This window comes from Mus musculus, chromosome 3 (assembly GCF_000001635.26).
Source record: "Mus musculus strain C57BL/6J chromosome 3, GRCm38.p6 C57BL/6J".
Taxonomy (NCBI): Eukaryota; Metazoa; Chordata; class Mammalia; order Rodentia; family Muridae; genus Mus; species Mus musculus.
Genome location: NC_000069.6, coordinates 158,052,099 through 158,067,135, shown reverse-complemented (window position 1 = coordinate 158,067,135; position 15,037 = coordinate 158,052,099). Strand labels below are relative to the sequence as shown.

At 39.4% G+C, this 15,037-nt stretch overlaps 1 protein-coding gene across 5 annotated transcripts in view; it reads right to left on the bottom strand.

Moving 5' to 3' along the window:
* Positions 1-45: 45 nt before the first annotated feature.
* Lrrc40 (leucine rich repeat containing 40) overlaps positions 46-15,037 on the bottom strand; it is a 30,409-nt gene continuing 15,417 nt past the window's right edge. For all 5 annotated transcript variants that reach the window (NM_024194.6, NM_001289524.1, NM_001359763.1 and 2 more), the window contains 9 exons: positions 14,200-14,372; positions 12,468-12,555; positions 12,305-12,350; positions 11,310-11,418; positions 8,359-8,466; positions 5,788-5,898; positions 4,410-4,487; positions 3,267-3,452; positions 46-1,023 (listed from right to left, as the gene is read on the bottom strand). In NM_024194.6, coding sequence (NP_077156.2) covers positions 918-1,023; positions 3,267-3,452; positions 4,410-4,487; positions 5,788-5,898; positions 8,359-8,466; positions 11,310-11,418; positions 12,305-12,350; positions 12,468-12,555; positions 14,200-14,372 — 1,005 coding nt within the window. In that variant the 3' untranslated portion in view covers positions 46-917. The remainder of the gene's footprint in view (positions 1,024-3,266; positions 3,453-4,409; positions 4,488-5,787; positions 5,899-8,358; positions 8,467-11,309; positions 11,419-12,304; positions 12,351-12,467; positions 12,556-14,199; positions 14,373-15,037) is intronic.

Genomic DNA, 15,037 nt, shown 5'->3' with positions numbered 1-15,037 from the left:
CATGGTAAAAATATGTTTCTTTTTAAAACAAAAACACTATACCAATACCTTAAAAATGTAGCTTTTATTATGAACACGAAGCATGTATCTTTATTAGCACTGATTTTCCTAAGATCAACAACCTCAACCGCCTATAGGTTCTCTACCTCCACCCTCCGCACGCAGGCTGACACTGAGCTGACACATGCTTCTACTGAGCTGGCTACTCTCGACTCAATCACATGATGAACCAGGACGGCTGAAAAGCTGCATCTGATAATTTCAGTGTAAACAACAATGTTTATATTTGGACTTTTATTAAATCAAGCTTGGCTATATCTAACTCCTTTTTAGAAAATTACTGTAAAACTACCAGTCTAGTTTTAATCAGACTGTAAGGAGATTTCAGAATCAACGTTGTGGAAATAATAAGATGTATCACATTGGAATAAAGGACACTGAAAACATTAAAAAAAAAAATGTAAAGTCAAAACCAAAACCCTAAACATAAACACGCACTGACACTGACCACATAGCAAGTCCTATCCTGGACAACGAAAAGTCCGATTTTCTTTTAAATGCCAAAAAATAATATTTAGTAAAAGTTCGCTGACTTTACACCTTATATAGTCTTGCTCAGTTCATATAAGATGGAAAATGAAAAGATACCAGGGGGAACCCAGATTTACAAAGATGGTTGCTTTTTCATTATAAAAATCATATGAAAAGTTCTTGCAGTGTCATAAAGGAATGAATTTATAAAACATTTAAAATCTGTAGCAGTTGACATTATAAATGTTCACATCACTTCACAAACTGTAGACATTTAGTAGGAACGACCATAGCCCAAACAGTGACTGTCTAGTGACACCTGGACACTGGAGGCTGGCTCTGTCCTATCCCGAGTGACCATGCCCAGAGTAAGAAACCAGCGGTACTCAGGCAGGGATTCGATCTCTCAAATACTCCAGCACAGCAGCTGTGCCTTTCATTAATATGGCCGCTCGAGGAACTCGGAATGGATTTCCATCTAGCAGTAGTGTCCTAAACAGAAGAAACAGGAAAATCAAACATTTCCCATTAGTGATTTTCTTTTCATGAAATAAAACTATTGTTTGCAATTTTATAAATAAAGTGTGTATTTTCTTATGTGTCTTTTAAAAGTCCAACTAAGCATGCAAACAGCTAGAATTATGACAATGTCCAACAGCACTGGCTAACTATCACATGAAAGTCACATTAAGGTGTTTATAGTCTCTGACTCTGTAGGTTTTGTTTAAAAAGACTTATGGTATAGGTATCATTAATATTTCTAATTTAAAGAGAAATACAAATCTGGAGAGACAAAAGCCCATTCAAAATAAACAGCTGCTGAATGGTGGCACTGTGATTTGAGTCTCCTCTCGATTTGCTACAAGCACACTCTAGGTAATACAATAGATTTAAGCAAGAGAGTGAACAAACGGATGTGGGTCATGCCAAGAACATTGAAGTCACAGCTCACTCCACACCCTACAAGGTCCCTTTCTTTTTATCTTTTTTCTGTTTGTGGGTTTTTTATTTTATTTTTCATTAATTATTTATTTACATTTCAAATGTTGTCTCCCTTCCTGATCCCCCTCCCCCTGCCCCTGCCCTTCGCCTCTAAGAGGGTGCTCCTCTACCCACCCACTCACCCACCTAGCATCCCCCTTCTTGACATCAAGCTTCCATAGGACCAAGTACATCTCCACCCCCCTTTACTGATGCCAGATAAGGCAACCTTCTGCTACATATGTAGTGAGGAGTGCAGACCGGCCCATGTACACTCTTTGATTGGTGGTTTAGTTCCTGGGAGCTCTGGGGGGTCTGGTTAGTTGATACTGTTGTTCTTCCTATGGGGCTGCAAAGCCCTTTAGCTTCTTCAGTCCTTCCCCAAACTCTTCCATTGGCGTTTCCATGCTCAGTCTAAAGGTTGGCTGTAAGTATCTGCACCAGAAGGGCCTTTCACACATGTCCGCCCTCCCATATTTGGAAATAAGACAATTACAATTTACAAATTATGGGCTGGTTATTTTGTTTTTAATGGGATTAGTAAAATATCTTCAATCAAAAGACTTTAATAATCTAAAGTTTTATGTAAAAAAAATTAAAAGGCTCACACAACATTATAAAGGTTCACCTATAATTCTTCAACTATTTCCATGTTACTAGGGAACTCTTTTTTTTTTTTTTTTTTTTTTTTTTTGGTTTTTCAAGACAGGGTTTCTCTGTGTAGCCCTGGCTGTCCTGGAACTCACTTTGTAGACCAGGCTGACCTCAAAGTAAGAAAACCGCCTGCCTCTGCCTCCCTAGTGCTGGGACTAAAAGCGTGTGCCACCACACCCGGCACTTGGAAACTCTTATACACTTAATTTTCTTAGCTTCTAGAAAAAAAAAAGAATTGCAGTTGACTCTCACTGTACTCTGTTATCTGTTAATCTACCCACTCCAAATCTGTCTGTAATCCCAAATCACTGGATTTGCAGGTTATGCTGAGAATAGGAAAAAATTGATGTCTTTCAAGACTTCATTCCTGTGAAGTCTGATAGAGCATCTGGAATCACACTGCAATCAGGCGTCCAGCCTATGGCCTACTCAGTGCATAGTTAACAAGTATTTGTACCTTTTGTTTATCATTTCACTGTTCAAAATGGATCCAAATAGCCAGGGATGAAATTTTACAACTATAACCCCACTAAGACAAACAGCCAAAACATATCATGCTGCTTTCAAGAATCAAGCATCTTCCAGCTGAGCTCTGCAGCCCTCACCCTCCACCTACTGTTTAACCAGCCCTTAATGAGGTGCTTAGAATGACTGAAGCTTTAACACAACTAAAAAAAAAAACCTAGAACAGATGGGTCAGAAAGAACAGTAGCAAGGATTCTGTGTGAAGAGGAGGAAGGCTTCCCAGGGGGTACTAAGATGGTTACTACTGAGATCAGGGTAAGGGCTGAGGGAGAAGCAAGTGGAGAAAGACCATAAGGACTGGGTTTCCAAAGTTGGTGCCCTGTAGTGTGACCTCAGAAATCCCTCTCCCCAGTGCAATTCTGGATAAGCATATACAGAGAATAATACTAAGAGAAATGGTGTTTATGCATACATCATGATATATACATGCCAGAAAACATCTGGTGAAATTTAAAAAGAAAAATGAGGTGTTTGCTTAACTATTATTGTTAGAAGGTATTAAGTCTGTTATTTCAATTTCCTATAAGAAAAAAGCAATCAACAAATCAATTGGGAACCCCCAGTAAGGAAGTTACCGTAGCTGCACACAGTTCCCAAGCTCTGGGGGAATCTGCAAAAGGTCATTGTTTTGAAGGTCTAAAGTATTCAGATTTTCCATCAGCTTCATCTTCTGAGGGTCCACAGAGCCAACCTGATTGTTACTGATCAGAACCGCTTCCAGTGTGGAGATTCGATACAGAACTTCAGGAAACACTTTGAACCTGTTACAATGTGAACACAACAACTTCATGTAATGGGCAAGAGTTACATCACCCTTAAAAATGGATGACTCTGTTTAAGTGTGCTTTAAGTTCTATAATCAAAATTTCCCTTTTTTTTCGAAAACAATTTTTTATTAGATATTTTCTTCATTTACATTTCAAATGCTATCCTGAAAGTCCCCTATACCCTACCCCCGCCCTGCTCCCCAACCCACCCACTCCCGCTTCCTGGCCCTGGCATTCCTCTGTACTGGGGTATATGATCTTTGCTAGACCAAGGGCCTCTTCTCCCAGTGATGACCGACTAGGCCATCTTCTGCTAGATATGCAGCTAGAGACACAGCTCTGGGGGGTATTGGTCAGTTCATATTGTTGTTCCACCTATAGGGTTGCAGACCCCTTCAGCTCCTTGGGTACTTTCTCTAGCTCCTCCATTAAAGACTGATTTTGGAACACATACTCAGCAGACATAGAAGATACTATTGATTATAAGAATCAAAATGAGCAAAAGCTGAGGCAAAGCTCCTCACTGATGGGCAACATATCTTGAGGTGTCTACAGGCCACCCTCAGGAAGTTACTCTTTCTTGATCTAATTTTGTTTAGGCTTCCAGAACAAGGGCATTTTGCATTCTTTCAAGATTCCTGACCATCACAGACACAGGCTTCATTGTCCAAACCAACCTATCAGATGCCAAAGACAGGTGTGCCTGGCTAACATCTGTTTACCTCAAGGCACCACTTTCCACTACAACAATCACAATTAGTCAGATGTTTATCTTTCTTCTAGACTATGGGTTTCTTGCAGTGGTAAAACAAACAAATCAGCTAAGCACCAATCATGAGATTTCTAAGCAATATTACATTCAAGTAGAATCTAAATGAAAATAAAATCTGCTAGTAAAATATGATAAAAATAAAGGCTTCTGATCTATCTGGCTCCCAGATGTTTCCTCACCTGTTAAAGGAAAGATTGATCGTTTGCAGTTTTGTCAGTGATGACATCTCTTCAGGCAAAGAACTTAAAAAATTATTCCTAGGTTGAAAATCAAAACACAATTTTTAAAGTTTGAAAACCTTTACTGTTTAAATCCCAGGAAGAATAAAAAACACACAAATATGTTTGTCAATTCTTATTAATCTGATCTCCTTAGGATGACCCTAGGAAGTGGGGTTGGTAGTAGTTAATGACACAAGTCTCCTGCAGCCTTTTGTTTCTATGCACAATGATTGACTGTACACACTCTATTGCACAGTGACTGTCTGTGCACTCTATGTTACACAATGACTGACTGTACACACTGTGTTGCACAATGACTGACTGTACATGCTATGTTGCACAATGACTGACTGTATACACTGTGTTGCACAATGACTGACTGTATACACTGTGTTGCACAATGACTGACTGTACACGCTATGTTGCACAATGACGACTGGCTGTGTATGCTATGTTGCACAACGGCTGTTCACGCTATGCTGCAGAGCTCACACCTGTCCTATTCTTTTTCTTCAGTCTTTCTGCTGTGAGACATGGAAGCAGATTTAATTCTTCTATCAGAGATTTAAGGGACAGTTACACAGAGAGACATATACACAGAGCTTGGGGCAAAAAGAAGGAAACAGCAGCCGTGGGGAGCTCCCTTCCTTTTGTTCCATCAGCTTTATGCTCTGCTACCCCAGAGAAGTGAAAGCTCCATAACTAGGGCACACCCTCCTGCCTCAACTGTACTTTATGCCAACTAAAAGTACTCTAGCTAACCACAGGAAGCATTAGCAAAAATGCAGGCCCTAAAAACAGAGTTTACAAGTACAATGTTAATGCTGTGACCCTGGGATGCACAGTATCACCCTATGAGCTGCTAGCTTCCCACTGAATTTGTTTAAATCTAGCTTGCTATGATTTCCAAACAGCATAAGGTAGGTTCTCTCTCTCTGCTCCAGGCAGGGCTCTTCTGCTTGACCTATCTACTGTCCTGGTTGGGCCTGGTGCAACCGCAGGGCTGCTCAGAGGGGTGGACATGCTGCTTAGTCACTATCTACTTCAGCGACAAACAAGAGGAAGGAAACAGTTTCCATGCACGAACTGCCAATTTACTTAGGATCTAAAGAATATATATTGATTAAAAATACTTTAGATAATTTTATCTCACCACTTAAGTTATAAGCTACTTACAATTGACAGTTAAAATGCCTAAATAAGTTAATTTTACATTTCCCCTAATATACTTAATACACTAAAGACCAAATTCCATACTCACCAAGAAAATACAACATAAAAACTCAAAAGATGAATCATAACATTTAAGATGTCAAGTGACAGAATTATCAAGTACCTTAAATCTAAAAATGTCAATTTCTGAAGCAAGCATAACTCGTGGGATATAAATGAAAGCTTGTTAAAACTGAGGTTGATATCCAACACCATTTCCTTCAGCTCAACAATCCTGAAACAAAAACAATTTTAAATATCAGCACTTACTCAAAACTGAACCCATGATAAGAGGAAGAACAGGACCTTACTTCCTCACAGAAACTTCAGAAACTGGCTGTGCAAAGACTAAACATCTTAAAAACCACCTTACCATGACTGACCAAGGCTTCAATCTGACAATGGATGGATACTGAAGTTTAATTTAAAAATTCACTGATTATACATTTAACCAAATCATGACACAAAAGAGAAAAATCAGACCTAGGTGGCTTCTATAGCATTTTATTTTGGCAGTGAACTAAATTCATGAAGTGTTTTGTTAGACACTGATATCACAGCATTTTAGACAGCATAATGGAGAGAAAGCTAAGATGTTAAGAGTACTGGCTACTCTTTAGAGGACCCACTTTTGATTCCCAGTACCCACGTGGCAGCTCACAGCCATCTGTGACTCCAGTTTTAGAGGCTCCCACACGCCTCTGTCCTCCACAAGCATCAGACATTTAAGTGATTCACTGATGCAGACAAAACATCCATACACAGAAAGTAACTTTTTAATTTGATCTATCCATTTTTTTTTAATATTTATTATCTGAATTAGCATTAAATATAATCATGGTTAAAACAATATCTGAAAACAGTTTCTAAGTCTGGCAAGTGCCACCCCTAAACGGTGGAGGTCCAAGTGTAAGGACTGACCATCTCTAATAAGCCTAACCAAGTTTAAACATTTTAATTATGTGACTGATATAATCTACCACATAACAAACTTTTTTTTTTTTAAATCTACCACATTACTAAAGAGAAAGAAAGAGAAGACCATCACAGCTGGTGATGCAGGTGCAGGGAGGCGGTGAGCTTCAATGAGTAACTAACAATCTTTAAAAATGTTATTGGGTATATATGTACTAAGGGTCATATCTCTCAACACAGTAGTTTTTCTGGAAATTTGGCTTAAAGAAACAGTATGTTTTTTTAATTGCTACAAGGAAGGACCCTACTTACTTATACACAGCTAAGATAGATTTTAAAAATATTACTTATGAAGTTGGGAAATACAAAAAGAATCCAATAGGTAAATACATATGGTAAATAAAGCATTCAAGACACAAATTACACATAAAATTCCAAACAGCTTAAGATAAAATGTCATTAACATATATATCAGTGATAAGACTGCATGCAACATCCTTCCATTTCATCCAGTCCTTTATGAATACTCATTATGAATTATAAGTTTTAGCTATAAGAATAAGAGCATGCTTAGAAATACTCTAGAGCAAGGTGTGCTGTGTTCTTTGACTTTATAAGTTGCTGTTGAAAAACACCAAGCATCCCTGGTAAGAGAATTGCACACTGTGTAAGAATGAGACTGTAGAATAAAGTAGTAAGTACAGCCTATGTACGCAGGGGCTTCCCCTGCAGCTCTCCATCTTGACTCCATTAGTTGGCATGATCCACGTCTGCCCAAACAAACCATGTACATCTGGGATCAAATCAGACATCTTTCTAGCCCTTCAACAACAGGAACAAAAAGATGGACAGCTCTGCTTTTCTAACAGGCTATCTTGCTTCAAGACCTACATCCCAAGTGTTCTCTGTAAATGTGACACATTTTATAGTTTGCTCTTTTAAACATTTGAAAATCTGGGCAGTTCTATGAAGCAATTCTTATACTTATTTTTTCTTTTGATATAGCAGTCTTTACCATTCCATCAGTTCCCTTGTGCTTTGTCATTTTCTATCTGCTTTCGTTAGGTGTCCATGTGTCGTGTCTACTAAGACACTGAGCATGATGTCATAGGTGAGAAAGCTAAGAGCAGCTTGTCACAGACAAACAGCACACTCAGCTGTACTGCTGCGATTCCTCACCAGGACACATCCTGTCCTGTAGTCTGTGTATAGTGAGAGGTCATTCGTTTGCCAGCATCATTTGGGTGCAGACAGTTAACAAACTCTGTTGAAGTTCAACAATATACTAGTTTTCTCCTTTAACTGGAAGATTTTGTTAATTAATGCCAACAATGACATACTGAACAGAAGAAAGTACAACATAAATAGCAACTAGTGGCTAGAGTGGAAGGTCCTCTGCCTAGAAGATGACACTAGCAGTTCATGTTTTTGGCTTTAGTTCTAAAGGAGAAAAATCAATCACTCATGTTTCTCTAGCCTGAGCCTGCAAGTGAAACCCCTCTGATCCACTGTGGGTCTGGTACTTGGGTGGCTGCTCAAGACTCTCCCTGCCATACTGCATTATATAAGACGAATAATTTTAGAGCTAATAATTCTAACACCCACTTCCCAAGTTCACAAAGTAAGGTTGGAAGTTTTAAGATCCTGTACATCTCTCAGAACAGTAGAACCACAGTGTGCAGCATTCTCTCACATTAATAGTTCAGGAAACTAACATTCATTTGTCAAGACACAACAAACAGAAGGCCCAGCTCAACAGTGGATCACTGGACAATCCTACCTTTGTGGAATCTCGCACAGCTGATTTTTGCTGAAGTTGATGGAAGTGATGAGGGTCGTTTTTGTGGCATCAAATAGGTCATCAGGAATCAAGGTTGCTTGTTTATCACTAAAAGTGGTTCAAAAATAAAAACATTCTCAACATTCCAAAAAGATGTAATCACCATTCCCCACATCTGAAGGCTTTTACAGATTTTACCAAAAAGTTCAAGGTAGCTGAAGAAGTTTTGTGAGGTCAGGACGCTCTGTTCATCCTCAGAAGCAGAAACAGAAACAGAAGCACTTGGGAAATCCAGAAACTCACAGAATGCATGGTCCACTTCTCTACCTGTGCTTGGAGCTTAATCTAATTTTATAACTAAGCTTTCCTTAAAATGTGGGCAATCTGTGAGCTTTGGTGACTGAAGACTGGCAGGTGTACCACTGTACTAAGTTAATGCGTGTAATCACCTACACTACTTCTCGTGCTTCTATTATGTGGAGGTGGAGGAGATGCAGTAGGAAAAAGGCTAAACTCACTGTTGGTGCTGCCACACTGTTGAGCGTTGTAGCTTGTCCTTACTTTGGGATTAGAATCTCAGGAGTAGTCTTCAATACTTACTCCACTGGTTTTGCAAATGTAAATATATATAATGCCCTAAAGTTAGAGGATTACAGAACAGGTACAGGGGAATTCAAGCTGTTAGTGTGGCTAAGTGACTGCCACACACATTACAGGGTGGCAACAAGAGGTGAGAACAATGGCAATGGAGATCTTCACTGCGAAAGGGTTCCTCCCAGCACATAGATGAGGAGCCACATGACTGTTCATAGACTCTGTATCTGCCTATAGTCTATATTCCTACATCTCTCTGACACCATACAGAAAGGAGGATCAGCAAAAGTGTTGGCAGCATTACTCATCCTCACTGCAACTGCTTCACTACTGAAGCACCTGAAGGATTATCCAGCTTCTTTCCCTAATATGATAATCTTCCACAATACTTAAGAGTCTTTAGTGCTTTCCCTTATTCTGTACACAGACATTGTCAGTGCTTTGGTGTTACTGTGTTCCCAGAATGCAGTGCAACTATGAGACATCTCAGTTCCATTCACAAACATAATCACTTCTCAAGCTGCCTGTTAGTCAAGTTTTAATTAAACGATAGTTTCTTATTTAACATATCCACCCTCAAACATGAAATGCTCTCTAAGTGCTAGTGAATTTGAGAGCTTAAATACCAAACTCTCATTCATAATTCTTATAATAAAATCTTACCATAAAAGGTTAGCATTAATTCACCTACCTGTCTCTCTCATATTTTACAATTGATATTGCTTTGTGTCAAATATCCTTGATAGGGGAGAGTAGGAAGGAAGAGAATGAAAGGACTGCTACAGCCACCTGCCTCCTAGACACTATCCAGGTAGATGGAGCACCGCCTTATACCAAAGCCCACCTCATTCCCAACAAAGGTATGTGTCCTTTAATAAAAACCACACTCTGGCTAAGTAGTTAAAGGCATTGACTGCTCTTCCAGAGGACCCAGGACTGATTCCCAGGACCCACATGGTGGTTCACAACTTTCTATACCTCTAGTCCCTGAAGCTCTGACATCTCTTTTGGCCTCCTCAGGTACTAGACACATATGTGGTGCATATGCAGGTAAAACATCCATGCACACAAAATAAAGTAGATTGTTAAAAAAAAAAAAAAGGTCCAGAGCACACGTTCTTCCCAATCCTTAATTTCACCACGGTAGTCCATTCTCTCCCTCCTTCCATCTTCTACCTCCTTCCAACAACACCTCTCCCCAAACATCCAGATACTCAGGCACTCCACCTCCTTTCCACAATACCTTTCCCCGGATATTCAGGCACTTTACCTCTTTGACTCAAGTTCTCTTTTGTGCCCACTTTTAAATTCTGTGAGATGATGAACCTGCAAAGGGGAAATCTGCTCCTCTGACTGTCTTTTCCTTACTAGCTGTCCTTTCTCTGAAGAGCTCTTTCTCAAAAGTTTCCCATGGGCCTTGCAATACTGTAGTGCAGATGGACTATGTATCTGTAGTTAGCAGCTTTAGAGTGACTGGCATGGACACTGCATCCTCAATGCCTTGCTGTTGGGGTGACCTTTCTTACTTGTAAGGTGTGTCTCTGTATTTACAATTGTTAATTCTGTACAGGCAGAGAGCTAAATGCTGGCAGGATTTTGGCATGTCATTTCTATGGCCATCACCGGGTTTTCTATTTCGTAAATATTCATCCTTCACCTGCCTAAAGGCAATCTAGTGACGTATCTGAGGTTGTCTTGCTGCTAACTGGTTGTAAGAAATATACAACAGCCAATAGCTAAGGCAGGAAGTACTAGGGTGGAATTTCCTGGCAAAAGAGGTCTTAAGGAGAAGAGACAGGAGATTCAGAGAACAGACAATGGAAAAGACAGACCAAAGCAGAGAAGTACAGAGCTAGCCATGTGGTGGGTTGAAGGCTAGTTGGTGGGTTAAGTTAGATGAGCTAGCTGGAATACTGCCCGAGCAAAGGCCTAAGCTTCAAACTTTTTATTATCAGTCTCTGTCTCATTATACTGCTGGAAGGTCCAAGAAAGTCCCCCCGTACTATGGAGGTGGGCAGTGTGATGGTTTGAATGAGACTAGCCTCCACAAAGTCATATATTTGAATATTTGGTCCACAGTTGGTGGAACTGTTTGGGGAAGGGTTAGGAGGTGTGACCTTGTTGAAAAAAGTATGTTACTTTGAGGTAAACTTTGAGGTTTCATAAGCCCACACCATTCCAGTTAGCTGAACAGCATTACGCCTGACTGCCTGCTGACATACTCCCTGCCATGATGGTTATGGGCTCTTACTCTCTACAACCATGAATGTAACTGTCAGCCCCAAGTTAAATGCTCCATTTTAAAAATGTGCTGCTTGATCACAGCAACAGAACAACAACTAAAAGACACTGCATACCTATAATCTAGCAGCTTTAGTGTGGCTATGGCATGGATATTGACTCTGGCTTCACTTGGTAGTGTCATGGCAGTCTCAGGAACAGAATCATTTTGATTGGTTCTATCATCTGGAAAAGAAAAGTTAGATAAAGTGAATATTAAAATTACACAGCTATCTTTAAATTTGTAATGATATATAAAAGTATTCATGATTTCTAGCCAGTACTGATAATACCCAGTCATATATTTTATTCCCAATAATAGAGACATCATTTAAGAAACATAGTAATAAGCCAGGCAGTGGTGGCACATGCCTTTAATCCCAGCACTTGGGAGGTAGAGGAAGGTGGATTTCTGAGTTCAAGGCCAGCCTGGCCTACAGAGTGAGTTCTGGGACAGCCAGGGCTATACAGAGAAACCCTGTCTCGAAAAACCAACCAACCAAACAAACAAACAAAAAAGAAACATAGTAAAGTCCTATGATGGCATATGTGCACATACATACAAGTAGGCAGAACACCCATATACATAAAATAAAAAAAGAAAAATATTAAACTTTGTGTTGATACTTCATAACTGGTAGATTTCAACACAAATCTAAAGGACTGAGACATAGCATCCACAATCATGAATTCAAGAACTTAAAAAAAAAAAAAGATTCATTTTTTTTGTTCTTTTATGTATGTGAGTATTTTGCCTGCATGAATGCATGTGAACCATGTGCCTGCCTGGTGCCTACAGAGACCAGAAGAGAGCAATGGTTCCCCTAGTGAGCTGCCATGTAGGTGCTGGGAAACAAATCTGGTCTTCTATAAGAGCAACAAGTGCTTTTAATCGCTGAACCATCTCTCCAGCACTTTTATAAGTAATATTCTACAGGAATATAGAATTAGAACCATGAATGCCAGGCACTGTACCTCTAATAAGCATAACAAAAGAACATTTAAATTGATGTCCTTTTAACATCACGACTTTTCATATATTCCTTCAAAATACAGAAGGCAACAGTAGTACCTTTGATCTTGCTGCGCAGGTATTTTAGAACTTCTTGAGTTCCTTTCTAAAAGAGTGGAGACAGAACACATTGTTAGCAAGGCACACTTGGAAGTTTTGTGCATCAACATACATATCTGAATTTTAATTTAAAAATAAGTTGCTAAATCCTAATAGTACGTACAGCTATAATTTCTCTTCGAATGGTTCTTAGAGGATTTCCTTCTAGTGCCAGGAATTTCAAATGAAGATTTCCCAATGAGCAGGGCAGACTACAGAACAAATTGATTTCAAGGAAACATTACATGTAAGTCTAATTCAATCAAAGTCATGACTACAAAGTAACAAATGAAAACAACATATCCTGTAATAATCTCAAGGAAGAGGCATGAATGCCCCTAAAATCTTTTCCTTTTAATGCTAACACACAGAAAGATGGCCAGATACATTTCCAAGCTCACACTACAGCTGCTAAAGAACATGCACTACAAAGCATCTGCTCTATCTGCCTAGTGCTCATTCTGAAACAGTAAAACCAACAGCTGTGAGCAATCTGCAGCCCAGTAACACAGAAGACTTCACCCAATTACAGAAGGGGATCTCCAAAAACCAGAACAAATTCCAAGCTCTCAGTGTATAAGATTCTAATTCAGTGGTGTCTCACCATCGGGTTTGCTGTTTTGTTTTGTTTTTTCCTTCACTGCTTTTTAAGTGATCTCAAACCCACCTAGGAAACAGCTAGCCACACCCACTGGAGAGTAACATGGAGTTTCAGGCGTGAGAAGACTGGTGTTCTCCTGACAAGTGGCTCCAGCAGCAATGAGGAGCCTTCCAGGAAGTCAGGAGGACACAAACTGCTACAACAGCCGAGAACTGCTTTTTCCACAAAGCTCAAAGACTCATGTGTGCCCTTGATTTATAAACCCAAAAGTCTCATCTCTGTAGGCAAATCCTTTCTTAGCACTGTGTTCTGTAGCTTTCACCATTCTTTGCTTATCACTCTGCTCTGTCCAACTCTAACAGACAGCTAACAGCTACTAGAGACAACTTATCCTGGTTCACCTCCTCACTTCATCCCCTTCTTCCCATGGCCACTGCAGCCACATCACACACTGTCAACAAACTGAACAAAGAAATGTTTCTTAGTGACAATTATTATTGAGCTAAACTGACAGATCATCTTTAAAGCCTGCCGCCCACAACCCCTTCCCACTCAAAGCACCATACTCATTGCCATCAAGTGGCTCTTTAATGGGCTTGCACTCAGGATAGTATCTTCATGGTATGCTAGTGGCTCTGAACTAATAAAAACTGACTATTTGGTCTAAATTCTTAGACTTCCCTAGTTGGACCCTATTTAGAATTCCCAAAGCTATATGTGTGTTGTTTCCTCCTGACATATGGATCATATACACCAACTTTCACATGGAATTAAACATCCTGGTTTATATATATATATCTCAACTGGTGGAACTCAGAGGTCCTGAGCATAAGTGTGCTGTTAGGTGTGTGTATATCAGGCAACTAACCTGCTAACTGACTGACTAATCTCAGTCCTATTTCAAGTTCTTTAATCATAAATCCTTTAGTCACCTGAGAACTTCATATATCAATTCTATGTTCGTTACCCAAGCCCAATGAAGCACTTGCTTTGTCGAAGCATGGACAGTAAGTATCTGGAAATGGAGTCATGCATGGAAAAGACACAAAGCAACCCTGAGGGATTCTGAAATGTGACTACACATCTGCTTCCATTAATGTATTAACTTGGCTGTCAGGGAAGAAAACTAATTCTTCTTCGTATACAACATGAGTTCAATATATAATTAATAGATTTTTTTAAAAGGACTTACAAAACTAATTATAATTCAATGCAGAATAAACTCTAATTTCTACCATTTAATCTTTAAACATACCTACTAATATCATTGTTGCTCAGGTCAAGCCTTTCCAAAGACTGCAGCAGGGCCATTTCCTCAGGGACAGACCGCAGCTTATTGCCCCTTAGGTCCAGGACAAGGATGGCCTGCAGGTGCTGAAGATGCTCTGCCCCTAACTTCTCTATCTGGTTTTCAGCTAGGTGTAATTCCTATGAAACCAGGTACAACATATTTCATTCAACTGTATACTAAACAATGAAAACAAGTGTGGATACTTTAGTTTTAAATCACTGCAACATATAGAACAAGAACATTGTAATTATCATGTCATTTAGACATAACCTCTTGTAAAGCTACAATATGATTAAAGAATTTTTTCTGACAATCTCAAAATAATAATTGTTTAACCTTGCAGAAACAGTTTTACAAAACTAAATCAGTAAAACAATTTATTAATTATACTTACAGAAGTAAAAGTATAAATCTAAACACAATACTGATGATAAACTAGTTTCATAAGAAACCCATTCAAAACTGTTTTCAGGGTAACAAATACTACGGGATATTATCATTACATACACCAACTTCCTAACAGAATCTATAACCAATAAAAACTTACCATAGTGAATGGAATTTCCCAGCATTTTAAAAAACTCACCATCACAATTCTATTTTAAAAAAAAACTTGCCGGACCTCAAAAAAGAGCTAAAGCACATCAAACCTAGGAGGCAGTGCTAATGCTATACCTCAAACCAAAAGATTAGCTTGGAAGTGTGACTGCAGTCAGGTAATCCTGAGAAGTGGCAACCTAACAAGTCCCCGTGCCCCCAGCTGCTACAGGCCAGCCACAGTACAGCTCAGCAGAGCCTCTCA